The sequence below is a fragment of the Nothobranchius furzeri genome, chromosome 16 (genome assembly GCF_043380555.1).
Source record: "Nothobranchius furzeri strain GRZ-AD chromosome 16, NfurGRZ-RIMD1, whole genome shotgun sequence".
In the NCBI taxonomy this organism is placed as follows: domain Eukaryota; kingdom Metazoa; phylum Chordata; class Actinopteri; order Cyprinodontiformes; family Nothobranchiidae; genus Nothobranchius; species Nothobranchius furzeri.
This window is the reverse complement of record NC_091756.1, coordinates 2,493,884-2,516,610: the sequence shown is the minus strand read 5'-3', so window position 1 is coordinate 2,516,610 and position 22,727 is coordinate 2,493,884. Positions and strand designations below refer to the sequence as shown.

The following is a 22,727-nucleotide window of genomic DNA, read 5'->3' as shown; positions in this document are numbered from 1 at the left end:
TCTCTGCTTCTCCGTCTCCTATCTCTTGCTCTCTGCGTCAGATGTTTAGTTACTCCTCTGCCTCCTTTAGTGATAATGGTACGTGTAATAAATGTAGCATTTTTGTAGCTTTGGAGGCGAGGGTGTCGGAATTGGAGTCCCGGCTCCGCGCTGTTGAAAAACCCGTAAACAGCCGTAGCTACTTAGCTAGCGCAGGGCTAACTAGCTCAGAACCACCCCGTAGCGGTCCTCCAGTAGAACCCGAGCAGCCGGGACCTCAGGACGGCTGGGTGACGGTACGCAGGAAGCATAGAACCCAGCCCGTGGGCCACCACCAACCCGTCCACGTTTCTAACAGATTTTCCCCGCTCAGTGACGCACCCACTGACAAGCCGACTCTGATCATTGGCAGCTCCATAGTCAGAAACGTGGCATTAGAGGCTCCAGCAACCATAGTTAAATGTTTACCTGGGGCCAGAGCGGGCGACATTAAATCTTATCTGAAACTGCTGGCTAAGGATAAGCGTAAATACAGTAAGATTGTTATTCACGCTGGCGGTAACGACACCGGTTACGCCAATCGGAGGTCACTAAAATTAATGTTGCTTCGGTGTGCAAGTTTGCCAAAACAATGTCGGACTCCGTAATTTTCTCTGGCCCCCTCCCTGATCGGACCAGTGACGACATGTTTAGCCGCATGCTGTCCTTCAACCGCTGGTTGTCTAGGTGGTGTCCTGAAAACAACGTGGGCTACATTGATAATTGGAAAACTTTTTGGGGAAAACCTGGTCTGATGCGGAGAGACGGCATCCATCCCTCTTTGGATGGAGCAGCTCTTCTTTCTAGGAACATGGCCAGTTTTATTAGTCCTCCATGACAACCCAGGGTCCAGACCAGGAAGCAGAGTCGTAGTTTAACCCACCCCTCTGCAGCTTCTGTACTGTTACCCACCCACTACCCCATAGAGACAGTGTCCTGCCCACGGCCAAAACCACACAGATTAAATATCAGGCTTAATAAAGCAAATCATGGAAATCTCATAAATATTAGAACAAATTCAACTGAGCAGAAAACTAGAAAAATTAAATGTGGGTTGTTGAACATTAGATCCATTTTTTCTAAGACTTTGTTAGTTAATGAGTTGATTTGTGATAATCAGATCTCTTTGCTCTCTCTCACAGAATCCTGGCTGCAGCAAGAGGACTATGTTAGCTTAAACGAGTCGACTCCTTCAAATTATTTAAATCATCACATTGCTCGAAGTACAGGGCGAGGAGGAGGAGTGGCAACCATTTTTCATTCGGATTTATTAATCAACCCCTTACCAATTAATGGCTACAGTTCGTTCGAACATCTTATTCTTAGTTTTCCTAATCCAGATTGCAAAACTGTAAAACCACTCTTGTTTGTAGTTTTATATCGTCCACCAGGCCATTACTCTGAGTTTTTGGATCAGATCTCTGATTTTGTATCTGATTTGGTGCTAAATACTGATAAGGTCATTGTAGTGGGGGATTTCAACATTCATGTGGACAATGAAAATGATAGCCTCAATGTAGCCTTTAGTAATATCTTAGACTCAAATGGTTTCACTCAAAGAATTCATAGCTCCACCCACTCCTGCCATCATACATTGGACCTTGTGCTGACTTATGGCATTGAGTGTGAGGAAATAATGATCTTTCCACATAATCCAGTCCTCTCGGACCACTTTCTGATAACCTTTGAGTTTTTTTATAACGGAGTTCTCGAGACATGAAAGTAAATTTCACTATAGTCGGTCTCTATCTGACAACGCAGTTGCGTCTTTTAAATCAACTGTTCCATCTTTACTGTCCTCAGCATCTCAGAGGAACGTAGCAGAGGGCAATATTTTCAGTTCTAGCCCCTCACAAATTGATGCCTTAGTTCATCATGTTACTTCCTCTTTACGTGTGGCATTAGATGATTTTGCCCCTTTAAAAAAGAAGATAATTAGGGACAGGAAGTTGGCTCCCTGGTTTAACTCTTATCTACGAGCCTTAAAACAAAACTCTAGAAAATTGGAGAGAACATGGCGCTCTACGCACCATGAGGAGGCCTACCTGTCCTGTACCACAGGAATTTAAGGTTGCTGTAATCAAACCTTCACTTAAGAAGCCTTCTCTGGATCCAGATGACCCAATGAATTATAGACCAATATCTAACCTTCCATTTTTATCCAAAGTCCTGGAGAAAATAGTGGCCATCCAAGTATGTCAGCATTTAAACACTAATGCTCTGTTTGAGGAATTTCAGTCTGGTTTTAGAGAGTATCACAGCACTGAAACTGCATTAGTGAGAGTTACAAATGATATTCTCATGGCCTCAGATAAGAATCTTGTGTCTGTTCTAGTCTTGTTAGATCTCAGTGCTGCCTTTGACACAGTTGATCACAATGTTCTTTTAGAAAGACTTGAACATGATGTAGGGATCAAAGGAACAGTGCTAGGCTGTCTGACAGATTTCATTTTGTAAATGTACATGACAAATCTTCTTCATACTCCAGGGTTACTTGTGGAGTACCACAGGGTTCAGTGCTTGGACCAATTCTTTTTACTATATATATGCTCCCAATTGGTAAAATCATTAGACAGCATGGGATAAACTTCCACTGTTATGCTGACGATACTCAGTTATATTTATCCATTAACCCTGATGAACCTAATCGGTTGGGTAGATTACAGGCTTTGTCTTGAGGACGTACAAAATTGGATGACTCTAAACTTTTTGCTTTTAAATCAAGACAAGACGGAAGCTCTCATCTTTGGACCAGAAATCCAGAAAAGGAAATTGCTTAGCCAATCACCTGACCTGAATGGCATTACATTAATCTCCGAGAACAAAGCAAGGAACCTTGGTGTTATCTGTGACCAGGACATGTCATTCAAATCCCAGGTTAAACAGGTTTGTAGGATTTCCTTTTTCCACCTTCAGAATATTGCTAAGATTAGAAGCATCCTTTCCAGGAGTGATGCTGAAAAACTAGTTCATGCATTTATTAGATAGAGACTGGATTACTGTGTGTAAGTGTGTGTTTGTGTGTGTAAGTGTGTGTGCGTGTGTACGCGTGTGTGAGTGTGTAAGTGTGTGCGAGTGTGTGTAAGTGTGTGCGTGTGTACGTACGTGTGTGTGTGTGTGTGTGTGTGTGTGTGTGTGTGTGTGTGTGTGTGTGTGTGTGTGTACGCGTGTGTGTGTGTGTGTAAGTGTGTGCGAGTGTGTGTGTGTACCTTCTGGAGCAACAGTGGGGATGGATATGCTGCTACAACGGCAGCAGCTACCTCTGAGCTGACTCTGTGGAGCTGCTGAATCTGCCTCTTCCACACCTGCAGGAGACCTTCTCCAGCTTTGTTCACTCGCTGGCCTCCTGCCCACTCACTCTCGAGGCAGAAGGAGAAGCTTGTCTGCTCCCGCTCTCTCCTGAAACAGGATAGTAGGATTCACCTTTTGATCAACGTTTGGTTAAGCTGGGATGAAGACTGAGGCTCACTTGAAAGGGGCCTCTGCCAGAGCTTTGGTTGTCATGGTGATGTAGTCTGAGAACTCTCTCCATGTTGAAAAGAAGTGAACTGAGACACCGTTGTGCAGCTGGAGGTGCACCACAGCCTGAGGGGAAATAAGACACGGATCAGTAATGCCAGAGCCCCACATGAACCACAGAAAACTAGTTTCACTCACTAATGAGTGAACTTCCTGTTTCTTTAGCCTGATCCAACCCACTCCTCTAACTAGGGAAGGCAGCTTTATTTGTACAACACATTTCATACACAGTGTGCTTTCCATTGGCTAGAATAGCCCGAACATTAAAATAACGTGACAGAACCCTTAAACACATCATGTTTCATGATATTTAGTAATAGAAATTCAAATGATACAAGTTTATTAAATACAGATGATATTAACATTAAAAGAGCAAAAGAAGTCACATTTTTGGGAGTCATCATTGATGAAAATGTATCTTGAAGCCACATTTAAACAATGTTGAACTAAATAAGCTAAAACAATGGCAACGTTACATAGAGTAAGATGGTCACTGGACGGTAACTCCTTATATCTTATAATTCACTTATTATACCAAATCTGAACCACTGCAGAGAAACTTGGGGAACAACATGTAAAACTTATATTTACATCTGGCAATAAAAGCAATGAGAATCCTTAAAAGGAGCAACTACAGATATCCATCCAACCAGTTATTTATAAAATTAAAAAGAATAAAATTCTATGACCTAGTGGACTACAATATTTTAAAATGTATGTATAATGCAAACAAAAAATACCTTCCTGAAAATTTACTTAAAAGACTATAAAAAGAGTGAATATGAATTAAAAGGACATGAATTATTCATGATACCTAAGCATAGGATAATAGTAAAGGAGCGTTGTGCCTCTGTATGGAGTTAAAATATGGAATAATCTAATCAAGAATACATAAACAATATTTACCTTTAAAAATTGATTAAAAATTAAATACTGGAATTGTATACGCATAGATCAGTTATATAAACAAATGACAGGGATGTGTGTAGGTATATCCATGTGTGTGTGTGTATTATATATATATATATATATATATATATATATAGGGATGGGTACCTTTGACATTTGAATCGATCCGGTACTAATTCCCGGTACCTACGAGTCGATACCGGTACTTAACGGTACCAATTTTCGATACTTTTGAGTATTATTTTAATTCTCTTTTATAATTAAATATATATTTTTCTCAATATATAACCATATTTGATAAATATCACGATAAATATCATACAAGTTTGTATTTTAACATCGTCCTTGTAGTTTTATAAGCTGATAATTAAAATGAAGCAAACATCTTTACTGTGAACTAAATTTACTGTATCTTCATTCCTTTTGCCGTCCTTTTTCATTTGATTTTTCCTACTGGGAAGTTAGAATTTCCGAGGAGAAAGCGAACGCACCATTAGCTGATAACAACGGTGGCAATGGAAGCTAACATATCAAGCTAACGTTATCTTTAACAGTTTATTTAGCTGCTGGAGCAGACTAAAACGATGATGCCTCAAACTTAGATCGTTGTCACTGGTTTTACCTTCACCCAATCACCCGTTGCATTTAGTAAAGTAAAGCCAAACTTTAGAGCGCGTTCATGTTCTTCTAGTCGGAAATTCGGAGTTCCGAGGAGAAAGCGAACGCACCATTAGCGAAACGGAAGCTAACAAATCAAGGTAACGTTATCTTAAACATTTTATTTACCTACTGGAGCAGATTAAGATGAGGATGTCTCACTTAGATCGTTGTCTGTCGCTTGTTTCATCACCCAGTTACCCATCACATTTAGTGAAGTGGACCCAAGTTTTAGCGTGCGTTCTTTCTACCATGCTGCTCTGTTTACAACGGGCTCGCAGGGACCGGCGACATAACGCTCTTGCGCATGCGCAACTGTCTTGGCAGTACCGAAACGAGGCATCGTTTGAAATGACGTGAATCGGTGTTCGGTCGGTACCTTAAAAAGTACCGAATTCGGTACTCATCCCTATATATATATATATATATATATATATATATATATATATATATATATATATATATATATATATATATATATATATATATATATAAACACACACACACACCTAAAGGATTATTAGGAACACCATACTAATGTGGTGTTTGACCCCCTTTCACCTTCAGAACTGCCTTAATTCTACGTGGCTTTGATCCAACAAGGTGCTGGAAGCATCTTTAGAAACGTTGGCCCATGCTGATTGGACAGCATCTTGTAGTTGATGGAGATGTGTGGGATGCACATCCAGGGCATGAAGCTCCCGTTCCACCACATCCCAAAGATGCTCTATCGGGTTGAGATCTGGTGACTGTGGGGTTGTTGTAGTACAGAGAACTCATCGTCATGTTCGAGAAACCAGTTTGAAATGATTGGAGCTTTATGACACGGTGCATTATCCTGCTGGAAGTAGCCATCAGAGAGGATGGGTACATGGTGGTCATGAAGGAATGGACATGGTCAGAAACAATGCTCAGGTAGCCCGTGGCATTTAAACCATGCCCAACTGGCACTAAGGGACCTTAAGTGTGCCAAGAAGACATCCCCCACACCATGACACCACCAGCAGCCTGCACAGTGGTAACAAGGCATGATGGATCCATGTTCTCATCCTGTTTACGGAAATTCTGACTCTACCATTTGAATGTCTTGTAATGTCCAGAAATGGTCAGTTTTTATGTACAGTTCGACCCCTTCAGTATCTGGTTTACATGGAGACAGGAGTCTGCATGTGTGGCCTTTAATCTGCCGGATCCTGCCATTCCATCAGCTGGAGCCCGGGCTCTCTGCAGCTCGGAACACACGATAGCATATTATCAACAAACTGTTCCCTTCTCAAGGCCCTTCTGTGCCAAGCCTGTCTGCTTATCTAGGCCGGACTGGACTTTTATAAGAGTGACTGTTTTCAGCTTACATGAGTTAATCAATCATGAAATGGAAAGAACAAATGTTATATGAAATGATCAATAATGCTCTGATTAATCTGTGCTTGAATTACTGAAAGTTTGAAATGAAACGAATTATTACATTGAATGATTTATATATATGTAATCAGTAATGTTTGATATGACAAAGCAATCATCACCTACACTCAGACACAAGGTCCATTAAGGCTAAGTTAAGCTCATGACACATAGATATTTCTTTACCCCTAATCAGGGCCTCCGGTATCTGAAAGAAGGCGTGATGTTCTGAGGTTCTTGGTAGTATCCCTGAACATGGCACGTTCCGATTGGACAAGAATTCTTAACGTGAGAACATTAAAACAGAGCTCACGAGACGGAGACTCAGTTCTAGAGAAAGCTACGGAACGGACGTCCGGAGTGAAGCCTCTTTAACCCGGAGCTATTTTGGCAAGCTGCCAAAACCCTGTGAAAAGCTGCCTACCGCTGACACAGCAAACGGTTCCTGCAGAACAAAGCTGACACAGCAAAATTCCTTAAGAATCCATTCGAGACGCAAACTAGTTCCAACCTATCGTGACCTGGAGACGACTCTGGGCTGACCTGGTCGTACTGCGGTTTTTCCTACAGACCTTGGTACCTTGGGATCACCCGACCCCTTGACATCTTGGATCCAAAAGAGTCTCCACTTGGGGTACATAGACATGACAGATTGCCTTTTTGATAAGAACCAACTTCATAGTTTAATGCAAACCAATTCTTCTGACACCCAGAACTCAGTTCTTCTCGATACAAAAGTTCTGACAACCTCACATTCACACATAGTCACCATACATCACATTCCATCTACCTAGATCCATCCATCACAGTAACATTATGGGCCATTCCCATCTGTACCGGGTCAGCCCGGGCCGGGTAGCCCCAGTCGGCCCCAGCCTGGCCCGGTTGATTCCACACATCCTTGTCTTAAGCCCATGTGGGCTGATTCTACCCACCAATCAGAGGCTTGCTCTAATGGAAGGTGTGAATTTGCTGTCAGCAGTGGGTGTGTTGGCCCTGGTCGGCCTGAAGCAGACCCCCTCGAGAAGAGGGCTGAGAATGAGCCTTGGTTGGCCCGGAAAAATACCAGGCCACCCAGATATGTAAACAACCTACGCTACCCGACCCGGGCCGACCCGGTACAGATGGGAATGGCCCATAAGTTAACTTGTCATGTTTTAATTGTTTGGAAAATAAATTCTTACTTTTCATAAACCTGACTCTCTTCTTGAAGCAAGACAAAGTGTTCTACAATCCCCGAATAAACAAAGAAGTCTAAATCTTCTGGTTAAACATTAAAGACCAATCAGACTGGATTTCCATATTTATATGGAAATTCGAAATCCACAGCACATTAAAGTGTAGAGTAGTGTATTAAGCTTTAAAAGCACCCAAATACATAGTCTCAACAGAAATCCAGACTCATCAGACCAGGCAACACTTTTCCAGTCTTCAACTGTCCAGTTTTGGTGAGCTTGTGCAAATTGGAGCCTCTTTTTCCTGTTTGTAGTGTAGACGAGTGGTACCCGGGGGGGTCTTCTGCTGTTGTAGCCCATCCACCTCAAAGTTGTGTGTGTTGTTACTTCACAAATGCTTTGCTGCATTCCTTGGTTGTAACTAGGGATGTCCCGATCAGGTTTTTTGCCCTCGAGTCCGAGTTCAAGTCATTTGATTTTGAGAGTCTGCCAATACCGAGTCCCGATCGGATACTTTCGATACATAAAAAAAATAAAATAAAATAAAGAAAAGGAAGAAACAGTTCCAGAATGTTCCTTATCTTTTATTTAATTACATTTTTATTTTAATGTTTAACAACAGATCACTTCTGTGAGGTGGCTTGAACAGTCAAGTAATAAATAACATAAATTCTTCACTTCTGGACTTTATTGCAAATATAAAAAGTCTAATATAAAAACAGATCGCACTTCAACGTAAAATACCTGGCAGGGGTCTATTTTGCCTCGGCCCCCAAAATGCTTAGATACGTCCCTGGGCATGGGACGGAGCTCTGAAGATGATCTGAACTGTATCGACTATATAAAAACCACATGCTGATAAAGTATTGCTTCATACAGGTACACACGTGTAATGGGATCGATCTACATTTTATTTTTTAAGAACTTTGTTTTGTTTTCTTGGTTTTTATTTTCCTATCTTCCTAGGGGGCGACGATGGCACAGGAGTTAAGCGCTCGCCCCGTAATCGGAAGGTTGCAGGTTCGAGCCCCGCTCAGTCTGTTGCTGTCGTTGTGTCCTTGGGCAAGACACTTAACCCACGTTGCCTGCTGGTGGTGGTCGGAGGGACCGGTGGCGCCAGTGCTCAGCAGCCTCACCTATGTCAGTGCGCCCAAGGGCAGCTGTGGCTACATAGTTGCTCATCCCCACCAGTGTGTGAATGTGTGTGTGAATGGGTGAATGACTGACTGTGTTGTAAAGCGCCTTGGGGGGTTCCAGGACTCTAGAAGGCGCTATATCAAATACAGGCCATTTACCATTCCTGTCCTGTCTGTCTCTGATCTTCCTGCATCTCCCAGTCCTCCAGAAAAACTCCTGCCTGCTTCCTTCTTTTTCACCTCACAAGTCACTTTTTAACTAGCAGATCAAATTGATCTATTGACCGCAAAAAAAGCGGAGTGTGCGCCGCGCCAGTGACGAGCGCTGCAGCGCGAGCGCGTCCACACGTCATGCTCAAACACAGACAGAACTTACCAGAGAGAAAATGAACGGACACAAATGACTGTGTGTTAATTGCATATTTTTTGGTGTCGCTACTTAGAAACTTAGAACATGTTACTGTGTCCGTGTGCAGAACACAGCTGGAGTTCATGATTAATCAGCGGTCTGCCTGCAGCTCTGCTCAAAAGAACCCCGCTACGCTGAGTCCATATAAATGATATAATAAAGGTAGAGACTGGATCTCTTTGTGCTCCTTCTGGGTGTGTAAGTTAAGGGCATCAGGGGAGCCTGACAACCTTTAAGGAGAACCAAGTTGCTCTCCTGTAATTTGAACCCAGTATCTGACTACAGATTGGGGCTTGGATCGGGAAGTAAAGCCCGAATCCTGATCAGACTGAAACCACGTGATCGGAGCCGATTTCCAATCATGTGATCGGATCGGGACATCCCAAGTTGTAACGAGTGTTTTTTTCAGTCAAAGTTGCTCTTCTATCAGCTTGAATCAGTCGGCCCATTCTCCTCTGACCTCTAGCATCAACAAGGCATTTTGGCCCACAGGACTGCCGCATACTGGATGTTTTTCCCTTTTCACACCATTCTTTGTAAACCCTAGAAATGGTTGTTGGTGAAAATCCCAGTAACTGAGCAGATTGTGAAATACTCAGATCAGCATGTCTGGCACCAACAACCATGCCACGCTCAGAATAGCTTAAATCACCTTTCTTTCCCATTCTGACCTTCAGTTTGGAGTTCACGAGATGGTCTTGACCAGGACCACACCCCTAAATGCACTCAAGCAACTGTCCTGTGATTGGTTTATTAGATAAATGCATTAAGGAGAAGCTGGACAGGTGTTCCTAGTAATCCTTTAGGTGAGTGTGTGTGTGTGTATATATATATATATATATATATATATATATATATATATATATATATATAGTATATGCAGGTAAGTAGGCATGCCGTGCACAAATACAGGTCCTTCTAAAAAAATTAGCATATTGTGATGAAGTTCATTATTGTCTGTAATGTACTGATAAACATTAGACTTTCACACAACTGAAGTAGTTCAAGCCTTTTATTGTTTCTAATATTGATGATTTTGGCGTACAGCTCATGAAAACCCAAAATCCCTATCTCAAAAAAATTTGCATATTTCATCCGACCAATAAAAGAAAAGTGTTTTTAATACAAAAAAGGTCAACCTTCAAATAATCATGTTCAGTGATGCACTCAATACTTGGTCGGGAATCCTTTTGCAGAAATGACTGCTTCAATGCGGCGTGGCATGGAGGCAGTCCTGCTGGACCTGACTGCAGCCTTTGACACTGTTGACCATCACCTGCTACTGGAGAGGCTGAGAGACTGGGTAGGCCTATCAGGATCTGCTCTGGAATGGCTCTCCTCTTATCTGTCTGAGCGTTCCTTTTCTGTGGCCGTCTCGAAGTTTAGGTCCTCCATCACCTCCCTTACCCAAGGTGTCCCACAAGGTTCTGTACTGGGGCCTCTGCTCTTCCTCCTCTATCTGCTTCCTCTTCAGCACATCCTGAGCTCCTTCAAAGTGACAATGTGTAGTTTTTACCATTAATCTCTGGAACTATACATTGAAATGTTGTATTTTAATTAAAAGAGGCCCAGCTGTTGAAAAATATTGGCAGTTTCATTACATATAATCGTAAAAATCGCGTCTAAAATACATGGGAGCGGGTCCAAGTTCCTGGGCAATGCCATACTGGATGACATGTTTCCTTCTACGGAAGCCCATGAGGACATAATGCATTTACTGATTTGTAACAAATGGTTACAAAACTTTCATTATTAATAAACATTGTTGCTTTACTCATCGCCAGTGATGAAAGGCAATCTCATGATCTTATTTTGGTGGAGGTTTCACTCCCAGGGATGTCCCGTTGCGAGCAAGGAGATGGTTAGGACCCTAATCCTAACTCTGGAGACTGGAACACATGGGACTCTGGGGACTGGAACGCATGGGACTCTGGGGACTGGAACGCATGGGACTCTTGGGACTGGAACGCATGGGACTCTTGGGACTGGAACGCATGGGACTCTTGGGACTGGAACGCATGGGACTCTTGGGACTGGGATACTGGAGACAGGAACACTGGAGACAGGGATACAGGAGACAGGGACGTAGACTCTGGAGACTCGGGAAAACACTGGAACTCAGGAACTTGAGACTTGAGACACAGGAAATCGGAGACTTGAGACACAGAAACTCTGGAACTTGAGACTTGAGACACAGGAACTCGGGAACTTGAGACTTGAGACACAGGAACTCGGGAACTTGAGACTTGAGACACAGGATCTCGGGAACTTGAGACTTGAGACACAGGATCTCGGGAACTTGAGACTTGAGACACAGGATCTCGGGAACTTGAGACTTGAGACACAGGAACTCGGGAACTTGAGAAACAGGAACTCGGAGACTTGAGACACAGGAACTCGGGAACTTGAGACTTGAGACACAGGAACTCGGGAACTCGGAGAATTGAGACACAGGAACTCGGGAACTCGGAGACTTGAGACACAGGAACTCGGGAACTCGGAGACTTGAGACACAGGAACTCGGGAACTTGAGACTTGAGACACAGGAACTCGGGAACTTGAGAATTGAGACACAGGAACTCGGGAACTTGAGACACAGGAACTTGGGAACTTGAGACTTGAGACACAGGAACTCGGGAACTTGAGACTTGAGACAATGGAATTCGACAGCAGCAGGTACGGGACACTGGAACTTGACAGCAGCAGGCGCGGGACCCCAAAGAGGCTGCAGCAGGCGCGGGAGCCTGAAGAGACTGCAGCAGACGCGGGACCCTGAAGAGACTGCAGCAGACGCGGGACCCTGAACAGACTGCAGCAGACGGCTCAGGAGACAAAGACACTGCAGGTGAACACTCTGCAGGCTGGAACGTAGACTCTGGAGGAGTCGACCCTTGGACTGGAGGCGTCGACCCTTGGACTGGAGGCGTCGTCCTGGGCAGAACCTCGTGGAAAGGCTGGACCGGAGCCTCGTGAAAGGGCTGGACCGGAACCTCGTGGACGGGCTGGACCGGAGCCTCGTGGAAGGGCTGGACCGGACTGGGCGGAGCAACTTCTGGATCCATCGCCGGAACAGGGTATGGAGATGGCAGATGGAGCTCAGATGTGGGTCACAGAAAAGTTAAAGTTAAAGTCCCATTAGTTGTCACACACACTGATGTGTGTGCGAAATTTGTTCTCCGCATTTGACCCATCCCCTGGGTGAGCGGTGAGCTGCAGACACAGCCGCTCTCGGGAACTATTTGGTGGTTTAACCCCCCAATCCAACCTCTTAATGCTGAGTGTCAAGCAGGGAGGCATTGGGTCCCATTTTTTCAAAGTCTTTGGTATGACCCGACCAGGAATCGAACCCCTGATCTCCCAGTCTCAGGGCGGACACTCTACCACTAGGCTACTGAGAAAGGTAACATGGGCCAGGGGCCTTTTGGTTAGGCGGCTCAACTCTGGCCTCAGACGGATTCATGAGTCTTGGCTTGGGCTGCAGAGCAGGGGCCTCTTGGTCAGGCGGCACAACTCTGGCTATGGGTGATTTATTAAGCTTAGTCCTGGGTTGCAGAGCAGGGGCTTCTGGAATAGGTGGCACAGCTGTGGCTTCAGATGGGTTCAGGTGTTCTGGGTCAGGCTGCAGAGCAGGAGCCTCTTGGTCAGGTGGCACAGCTCTGGCTTCAGACGACTGGATGAGTTCAGATTTGGGTTGCAGAGCAGGGGCATCTCGGATAGGCGGCACAACTCTGATTTCAGGAGACTGCTGGTGATGGCGGTGACGTCTGTGACGAGCACGGCTCCTCTGAGGTGCGGGGGTGACGCCAACTGGACCTGGTGGAGGTGTAACATACTAGCGACACATTTTTCATGTGTCGCTTAGCAGGAGGGACACCCGTGACTTTGTCGCTCATGTGTCATCAAAAACGAATGGAAGAGAGGTGATGTCACCTCCCATGTGTCGAGCCCATGACCCTAACCAAAACCAATGCTGATCTACTCCTAACCTGTGGTGGTTGGTGATTTTTTATTTTTATTTTTTTGCACTGGGACACAATTTAACAAGTGGTGTGCTGAAAAGAGCACGCGAGCTGAGATTTGCATGACCAGTTATGAGAAGGTGCATGTGAATAACAAGGTTTTTTAATAAATACGTACTATTATGTTTCTTTTCCATTTGCTTCCTCAAAAAAATATGGAAAAATAGCCTCATAGCTCATAATTCTAATAAGTCTGAAATTTGGTTGGCTGGGCTGATTTCAGATGTGCTATCCACATTTCACCACCAGGGGACGCCAAATCACCACTCTTATTTCATACCGACTGACTGCTAACAGCAAAATTGGTCCAAAAACTTGCTTAAAATTCATCAATAGAACAAGTTAAAATTACAAGATAAGAGCATACAAACATCAGCAATAACTAACCCACAGAGCTACAAGCCAGATCATGAAAGTAGGTCTTCAGCCTACTGATGGAGAGAGCCTGAGTGTTAGGGGCAGTGCATTCCACAGTTTCGGCCCAGCGAAAGAGAACGCCCTACCCCCTCTTGACTTCAGCCGAGCCGTGGGAGCCACAAGCAGCAGCTGGTTGTCGAAACGGAGTGTTTGAGCCGGAGCATATGGCCGAAGCCAGTCCATTCAGCACCTTAGACTAGAAGTTTAAACAAATTCTAAAATTGGCAGGTAACCAATGGAGAGCAACCAAGCAAGATTGGCGTCACATGTTCATACTTTCTTGTGCCACCCAAGAATCTTGCAGCAGCATTTTGAACAAGCTGCGGTCGAGCTGCAGTACCCTTTGTCACGTCCTGAGGTGAGCCCCTCCACAGGATAACATTTCTGAGCTGATGTTGCAGGTGGGCTGTGCCGGAGAGCAGCACAGCTGCAACGGATCCCCGTCACATAGGCTGTGTATAAGGGAGGAGTGAAACAACTACTAGTCGCTGGATCATTGCTCACTTTGGGTAGCTAGTGCCTCTCTAGGACCTTTTGGAATCTAGTTGTGGTTTTTGATTCTTGTTTTTGCAACTCTCCAGTCATTCGACCACTCCAAACTCCCTCGGCCATAACCAACCTGGATTACGCCTCAGACCATGTCTCCTCTCGGAACCGGCCTGCTCTCCCGCCGATCACCTGAACCCTATAGGCCCCACGCCAACTCCCGGGTCCAGCTCAGGTCCAGTACTCCACCCTCTCGCTCCCTTCTTCCCCGGTCACTGTAAAACCTGTTCATCCTGCATGATACTCACGGCTGAGAACTGAGTATTAAGACTGTTTTGTCCCCAGACGTTGCCCAGAACCACAGCCCCTTCACTGACGTTGTCAGTACACCCCAAGTTCCACCTAATTAATAAAATTTGTTTTCTTTTTTCCTCATCTAGTTGACCGGTGTGTGATTCTGCATGTGCTGGGTAAGACACCTCCCTCCAAACATGACACTAGGGCTGGGCGATATGGACCTAAAGCTTATATCTCTTTCTTTTAGCTGAATTCTGATATACGATAAATGTCTCGCCTGTAAAATATTTACAACACACACACACACACACACACACACACACACAGCTTTCTACTTCTGTGTTTTTTCAGCAGTAGTCAGCAGCTTCTGGGTTTCAAACACTGCCACACCGCCCTTCCTTATAACGAGGAACGGTTCTGAGCTGTGTGGCTAAAATAACCAGACGTTCTGCGTTCTTCATATTGGACTACAAAAGAATCTTAGCCAGAAGGAAAACATGGCGGATTGTCTCTGTGCTTAGCCGGATGTCCAGGACCGTTCTTGGCGGTTATCGTGACGACATAGTCACAAGATGTATTACACAAATATTAAAACTGAACAGGTGGGAAAAATGACCAAAACTATATAATAAAATATCTAAATAGCACCTCTAGTGAATTATGTAAGGTATTTTGCACACTTAGACGCTTAAAATGCGAAACACACTGCATTAAAGGATAAAGAAGTGAGTTGTTCATGATATGTCTCCTTTAATGTGGACAAAATGTTATAATTTGCATTCAGAGACCAGCTCACCAGATCCATGGTTTTATAAAAGTGCAGAGAAATGATTTAACAGAGACAGGACAGAGAACCGCGGGATAATAAGGGAGGTGGGGGAAGAGAACAGTGTCGGCTATCTTCAACATTCAGGCATGTAAAAACAAAAAAGGTCACAAATGTGCACCCCATTGAGCCCATTCAATAACAGAGAGAGTAGGGACTGCTCATGACTGGCCTCATTCCATTACTGTTACCGTTTATACCGATACTTCTGTCACACTACTAATAAATGCAATGCACCTCTTTCACTGAACTGTGCTTTTCCTGCTTCGTCGGGTGAAAATGGCTGCTGTAAAACAGCTGTGCTGTCACTGGTACGTACAACTAGTACTTACTTGTTCTGAGTCTGGACTTACCTCCTCCACATCTACTCTGGACAGCTTGGCCAGTTCCTGAACATCACCATTCTTCGGTTTCTTCCTTTCTTTTTGTGTCCTTCCACCCTTCCCCGTGACAGCTTCTCTCACCTTTTTCTGCTCACAGCACTTTTGTGCTCTGGTAGCAAAAATAATAAAAGCCTTTACTTTGCTAGCTCACACACAGTGGCATAGGGTACACAGTTTAGCCGAATTATTTATTTATCAAGCACTTTAATGCAGTGAGTGCAACACAAAGTGCTGTACGGGATTAAAAATTACCCCGCAACTGTCAGCTTCCCACCACACACACACACACACACACACACACTTAGGAGATTTTCATCCTGGTAAACTTTAAACCCAACAGCACCCTCAGACAGAACCTGGTCCATCCAGAAGACAAAACACCCAAACAGAAGCTCAGTGGGGTCGTGTATGCAGTCCAGTGCAGTGAGGACTGTCCAGGGGTCTCATTTATCAAACATGGCGTAGAATCCTTACTAAAACCGTACTTAAGCTCAGCAAAAAAAAAAAAGTACTTACTCCAAGTAGGTTTGTGATCGATCAAACATGGAGTACACACAGCTGCACGCAATCTCTGCTTCATAAATCAGAAACTATCTACAAAGGTTTTCAGTCAGGGTCCGAAATAAAATGTTTTACTAACCGGCCAAGTTGGCTGGTAGATGATGAAAATCTACCGGCCAAGCTTATTTTTTACCGGCCAACATTCTAAATGATTTAGATCTACCTAAAGCATGTTATTCTATATTATGTTGATTCCAAACAGAGTGACAAAATAATTAAAACACCAATTAATAAGAAAAACAACTCTTTTGTCATTTATTTATTTATTTTTAGAGATGTTTTTATGAACTCTTTCATTGAAATCTAGTCAGACTCCTTGTTTTCTCTGTCCATGAAGTCTGGCCTCCTGCTTCTGACACCGTCTTTGTGCCAAAGCCTCATTTGGGTCCTAGTCCTTGATCTCTGGAGAACACAGCTGCAGCATGAGAATATCTGAAAGTGTGTCAGGGCTAGGGTTGTCACGGTAACCGGTGTAGCGGTAACCCCTGGTAAAAAAGTTGACAATAATAATAACCGTCTTGTTTTTAAAATATATATATATATTATCTCGGTGGATTACCGTGGCTGCGGTGTAGACGTGGTGACCCTTACCAGCCACCGTATCATCTGCTGAAGTTGCCGGCGGCACATGCGCACTTTAGCACTCGGGACATTTATTATCCCTCAAAGAAGGAAGTACGGGCATGTTTTGGATATTTGAAGAACGCCGAGGGACAGTTGTCTGTGAAAGGCAGCAACGCTACGTGGCCATCATAATGTAGCCATTGTCTCACGACTCCGCCGTCTCCAGTTCGCCACTTTTCACAAAATCTTCTGGTTTCCACTGGTCCTGGTGGTTTTTCTTCCAGTTCCGACGAGTTTTCCTTTGGAAGGCTGGCTGACTCCAGTTAAAAACCGCTACATTTCACCGCTAGTTTTAACACGAAGCTAACTGCTAACTTGATAAACTGATTGAATGGGATAGGTGGAAATGACGTTGGATGCGGCGTTCACGTTTCGCGTACGTTTGTGTAAGTTGCATGCAGGCGGGAGGAGTATCAGAAATCCGTGGAAGATGACTGATAAACATAACTCATTTGGTGCAAACATTTACTCGCCATGAGGCAGATAGAGCTCAAAAATTTACTCACCAAATGGAGCAATTTGCTCGCATTTGGCGAGTGGCGAGTGTTGATTTCGGACCCTGTTTTCAGGTGTTTCTGGATCACAGCCCGCCCTCAACATTTGACTAGTGGTGGACTAGTATGTTACACCACCTCAAAGTTCTAGTCAAGCTCGTCCTCGTATTTCTTGCTCATCATGGAGAGCAAGCGGCCCTGACCCACACACATGAAATCTTCCTCTGGCTCTGCGTCGTCCATCTCAGCAGCAGTGGAAGTCTTTCCATCCATGAAATCAAGACGCCTTCGCCGTTGGACATCATGAAACCATACTTTTATGGCTGGCTTCGGGTCGAAGTGTTTAAAGTCTGCCGACATTAACCGCACCGACACGAGCTCGCCCACACTCTTCTCTGACAGGCTGGACCGCCAGTCACTCTTTATCATTTTCATGTGGTTGAAACCTTTCACATTCAGCTGTAGACGCAGGCAGGGCCGTGCGCAGTGGAATCGAAAACGGCGGCTTCCTACAGGGCGCGGCCATGATGTATCCCAACACTACTACGCGCGGCCACAGGGGGAGGTAAATGACAAAGCTTGGGCGCCACCCGGGCGCTAAGTCGTCAATTATTTACCGCCCGACAAGAAAATTTAGCGCCATTGGCGCTTTAAAGGTCCACCCCTGAACTAGTCCCTCCATCTCTCAGTCACTGGAGGTTCTTTTTCTTTAGCTCTCTTGGTCATGTTTTCCAGGTTTGCTGAGGACGCGGTGTGACCAAATATGGTTAATTTCAGGGTGTTTCTGTATGTACGTGACTGAAGGGACAACAGCACCTGGGTACAACCAGGTGGGATTTATCAACAGGTGATTGCAGAGGAGCATGCGTATGAGTGGCCACTGCATTTTTAATCAATCAGGATTTTGGCCGCTTGTACGAACATTCTAAATTTCATTAGTAGGTTGGAAAAGAGGCCAGTTTCTACAAACATTTGATAGACGAGGAACCAGGTTCCTACAGTTCCAAATTAAGCCTCCTCACCTGAAATATTCCTCCAGCTCAATGACCGCCAGGCTGAAGATCTTTGAGGGGTGGTGCTTCTGAAGCTGCTGGACCCAAGATGCCAGCGTTGGTCCGCAGTCTGACCTGCCATGCCTCACCTCCTGAGTTGCACAGCAGGAGTGCAAATTCATTTGGAAGAAGTTTGCACTCTCAGAAGCATACAGTAAAAATAAAATATACATACAATGTTTTATTATTGGCAAACACTGCTTTACATCAGGTAGAGTAAAACCCCAGACTGAGAAGATCTGTCATGTTCTTCTACAGACCCTTATGGTGCTTTCACATCTGGGTCTGCACAGAGCCGCCGTGGTAGGGTGTACGGCGTTCACATCTGGATAGCCTGTGTGGTTGGTAGTTCGGCCCGTGAGTGGCTTGATAAAATTTTTTATTGGAATTTCCTCCGTAAAAGACCACAAAATACGGATGAGATGTTAGAAAGTGGCTCAGACTCTCTGAAAAAAGCCTGGACTCCTGCAGCAGCAGACAGTTGAGGCTCATTTAGTTCAGAGTAAGTCCTTGTGACCTTTTGTTAATCATGTTCTTCTGATTCTGGTATCTGAATCAGACATCATTGTGAGTGTGTGCGAGGATCTCTCTGCTTTCTTTGGCCGTCACCCACAGCTGTTGTAACGCGGTGGCTCTGCTCGTCTGAGCTAACTGCTGCTATTAGCACGACCACGGCGTTCTGATTTCAGAAGTGATCGGCTCAACGTTCCTTAAAGCAAGATAATGGTAGGGCTCCAGACGTTTGAAAGCCTTTACTTTTTCATGAGTGAAGGGTGCAGGGCTGTATGTTGAATAGGAATAAATGTCTCCCCAATAGGATAACACGGCGGTGAACGGTTGGAATTAAAATGACGACTTTTGTGTTGGTGTCCTGTTACCTGGCTACTAAACGTTAAGGGCGTCAGTGGCCGGTTAAAGAAATGTTGGTAAATCCCTATCAAACGGCGTAAAAGACGGTGCTTTTGACTGAACAAAGTTCCACCTTTTTTTCGGCGTTCTGCGACTTTTCCATAAAAAACACCATTTTGATTTGGATTATGCAGGCCACTGCCAAAGGTGTGAAAAAAAAAGAAAGTTATTAAAAGCCAACATGAGCTTTGGGATTCGCTGGATGGAGACAGGGTTCTTGCCCTCCAACTTGAGTGGATGTGCGCAGTAATCCAAATGTAAACAATAACATGTATACTTGATTTGTTTTTGTAAATTATGGAATAAATCAGGAAATCTTCTAGAAAGAGGAAATTTCCATCAAGATTTGTTGATGAGGCGCAAGATGGGCCCTAAATTGTTTTTCCATCACCAGTGCAGTAAGTTTGATTCTGCACTAATTGTCTTACAAGCTACGTTCCACAGTTTATGTTAGTAGTACTAGTATTATTATACAGGTCCTTCTCAAAAAATTAGCATATTGTGATAAAGTTCACTTGTGTCTCCAAGTCTCAAGGAGTGTCTCTCCCTTGAGGAGCAGACGGAGAAGTAGAAATTAGACTTCACTCGTGAACAAGACCTTGAGATATGCAAACTGCTCCACCTGAGGCAGGACTTATCCCTGACCCCGAGAAGGCATTCTACCCTTTCCGGCTCAAGACCATGGTCTCGGATTTAGAGGAGCTGATTCGCATCCCAGTTGCTTCACACTCGGCTGTGAACCGCTCCAGTGAGAGCCGGAGATCACGTTCTGATAAAGCCAACAGGACCACATCATCTGCAAACAGCAGAGACCTGATCCTCAAGCTACCAAAACAGATCCCTTCAACCCCTTGTCTGCGCCTAGAAATCCTGTCCATAAAGGTTATGAACAGAATCGGTGACAAAGGGTAGCCTTGACGGAGTCCAACACTCACTGCAAACGAGCTCGACTTACTGCCGGGAATGTGGACCAAGCTCTGACACCGGTCATACAGGGACCTAACAGCCCGTATCAAAGGGCCTGGTACCCCATACTCCCAAAGAACCCCCCCCCACAGGGCCCCCTGAGGGAAGCGGTCGAATGCTTTCTCCAAATCCACAAAACACATGTAGACTGGTTGGGCGAACTCCCACGCACCCTCCAGGACCCCCCTAAGGGTAGTGAGCTGGTCCTACGTTCCACGAAAACCACATTGTTCCTCCTGAATCCGAGGATCAACAATCCGCCAGACCCTCCTCTCCAGAACTATGAAATAGACCTCACCAGGGAGGCTCAGGAGGGCGATCCCCCTGTAGTTGGAACACACTCTCTGGTCCCCCTTTTTAAAAAGGGGAACCACCACCCCAGTCTACCAGTACAGTGGAACTGCCCTGATGTCCACGCGATATTGCGTCAGCCAATACAACCCTATAACATCCAGAGCCCTTTGGAACTCCGGGTGGATTTCGCCCGCCACCGGAGCCTTGCCCCACGGAGCGTTTTGACCACCTAAGTGACCTCAGAATCATAGATTGGAGAGCTCTTCCTAAAGTCCCCAGACTCCGCTTCCTCACTGGAAGTTGTGCCGGTGGGATTGAGACGGTCTTCAAATCTTTCTGCACACTGATCTGCAACATCCCAAGTCTAGGTCAGCAGCACACCATCCACACAATAAACAGTGAGACACCGGATGGTGAGCCAGAATTTCCTTGAAGCATACGGAAGTCTTTCTCCATGGCCTCACCGAACTCCTCCCAGGCCCTGGTTTTTGCCCTTTTAATTGTCTGTACATGTTTGTTACTTAGGTCTAAATCATTACCATCATGTCAGGAAGAGCTGTAAGAGAATCCCACACCCCACCAGTTATTCTGCACCAGCAGTCCGACTCACCTGTATGTAGTTGTTAATGAGAGTGATGAAGTCCTTTACTGTTATCTGCATCACCACTTGAGCCTCTGGTACACACACAGAATCCTCCAAAAGACAAAGAGGTGATACGTCTGGAGTTTAACTAGCCGTCACAAGGTGAGCTGGTTTTTACAGCATGCATTCTGTACCTGTGCACAAGCAGCTCTCCTACTCCAGCTAACACTGAGTGGGAAAGGCTGTTTCTCAATGGCACAGCTACAACCCAAAGCCTGCAGTGAAGCCAGTAGGGTCGCCCCTCCCTCCAGCTGCAGGTGAGCTGTAAACACACACAAAGCATTGTTAGCTCACTGTCACACACCTTTAGCCCTCTGAAAGCTCACTTTTAGCTTCCTTGATTTGGTTTTTTCACTTGTCTTTTTCTTCATATAAGAATTGCGGCAGGTAATTGCCCACATTGTTCACATGTCGGGTCTGGCACAATTTTAGAGTCTGTCTATGGACCAATGGGTTAGGGTTAAATGGTGCACCACTCTGAACTGGATAACACCATGCTCCAGCCAAAGGACTCAGTTTTGCCATTTCTCCACAACACATCCCAACAGAAGGTTTCATCACTGCCACAGAATCCGCCTTAATGAAAAACAACCTGAGGGGAGCAGAAGCTGAAGAACTGAAGATCAAGGCTACAGCAGCAGCTGTAGGAAGGGTTTCTGCAGACCTGGGTCCCGAGAGCCTTGGAAAGGACAACTGAACCCCGGCTCTAGGGTTCATGGAGGGCATGAAGAGAACGTGGGTGGCCTGAAATCTCTCACACTCATCCACCATGTGTGGGTAGATTTTAGACATTTGGATAATGAACTCTATATAAAACCTTGCACTGAATAAGTTGTAACCTAGCACATGGACGACTTCCGGTTCAGAACAAGATGATGTAGGTTGCATCAATTGTCGCTCCTACAGAGTCGGAGTATGATTTGATGTTTTGTCGTTGCTCTGAGTGTTTTTTGCGCTTCTGGAATGTATTTGACTCTACGTCGGACGTTAATGTTGCAAAAAGCTGGTAAAAATGCTGTTGTTTCTATTTAGTATTGAATTTCTATACAGTTCACTATGTGGTCTGCTACATCAACTGCATCCCCACTTTGTGGTGTGACCACACCCGACCTGGACTAACCGGCATGCCGTCTGCTGAAATGGACTGTTCCATGAAGGCTGAACTCCTATCTGAGAATCATGAGGAAATTTCAATAATTTTCAGAAGGGAGCTGAAAGCTGACCTGTCCTCTGATGTTTCAGCCACGTGGGCGGACTTCACGGCACTTAAAAGCACGGTAACAGAAATAGAGTGGTCTCTTTCCACATGCACAGGTGATATTGTTCACCTCCGAGCTAAAATGGATACCATGTCAAAAGAGATGGCTGCTTAGCAGAACACGTGTGAGGATTTAGAATTCAGGTCCTGCCGCAATAGCATCGTTGGGGTGCTGGAGGGCAACACTTTATCTGCTGCGGATGTGTCTGCACTCCTCATGGAGGCATTTCAGGCCGAGAAGGAACTGTTAGTGGACAGATTTCATTGGTCCTTG

At 45.0% G+C, this 22,727-nt stretch overlaps 1 protein-coding gene across 3 annotated transcripts in view; it reads right to left on the bottom strand.

Moving 5' to 3' along the window:
• eme1 (essential meiotic structure-specific endonuclease 1) overlaps window positions 1–22,727 on the bottom strand; it is a 31,528-nt gene that overhangs the window by 2,731 nt on the left and 6,070 nt on the right. For 2 of the 3 annotated variants that reach the window (XM_015974564.3, XM_015974563.3), the window contains exons 3-8: window positions 21,330–21,457; window positions 21,163–21,246; window positions 18,354–18,475; window positions 15,623–15,761; window positions 3,488–3,603; window positions 3,228–3,417 (exon numbers count right to left, since the gene is read on the bottom strand). In XM_015974564.3, coding sequence (XP_015830050.3) covers window positions 3,228–3,417; window positions 3,488–3,603; window positions 15,623–15,761; window positions 18,354–18,475; window positions 21,163–21,246; window positions 21,330–21,457 — 779 coding nt within the window. The remainder of the gene's footprint in view (window positions 1–3,227; window positions 3,418–3,487; window positions 3,604–15,622; window positions 15,762–18,353; window positions 18,476–21,162; window positions 21,247–21,329; window positions 21,458–22,727) is intronic. The other variant, XM_070545350.1, reaches the window with a different exon arrangement.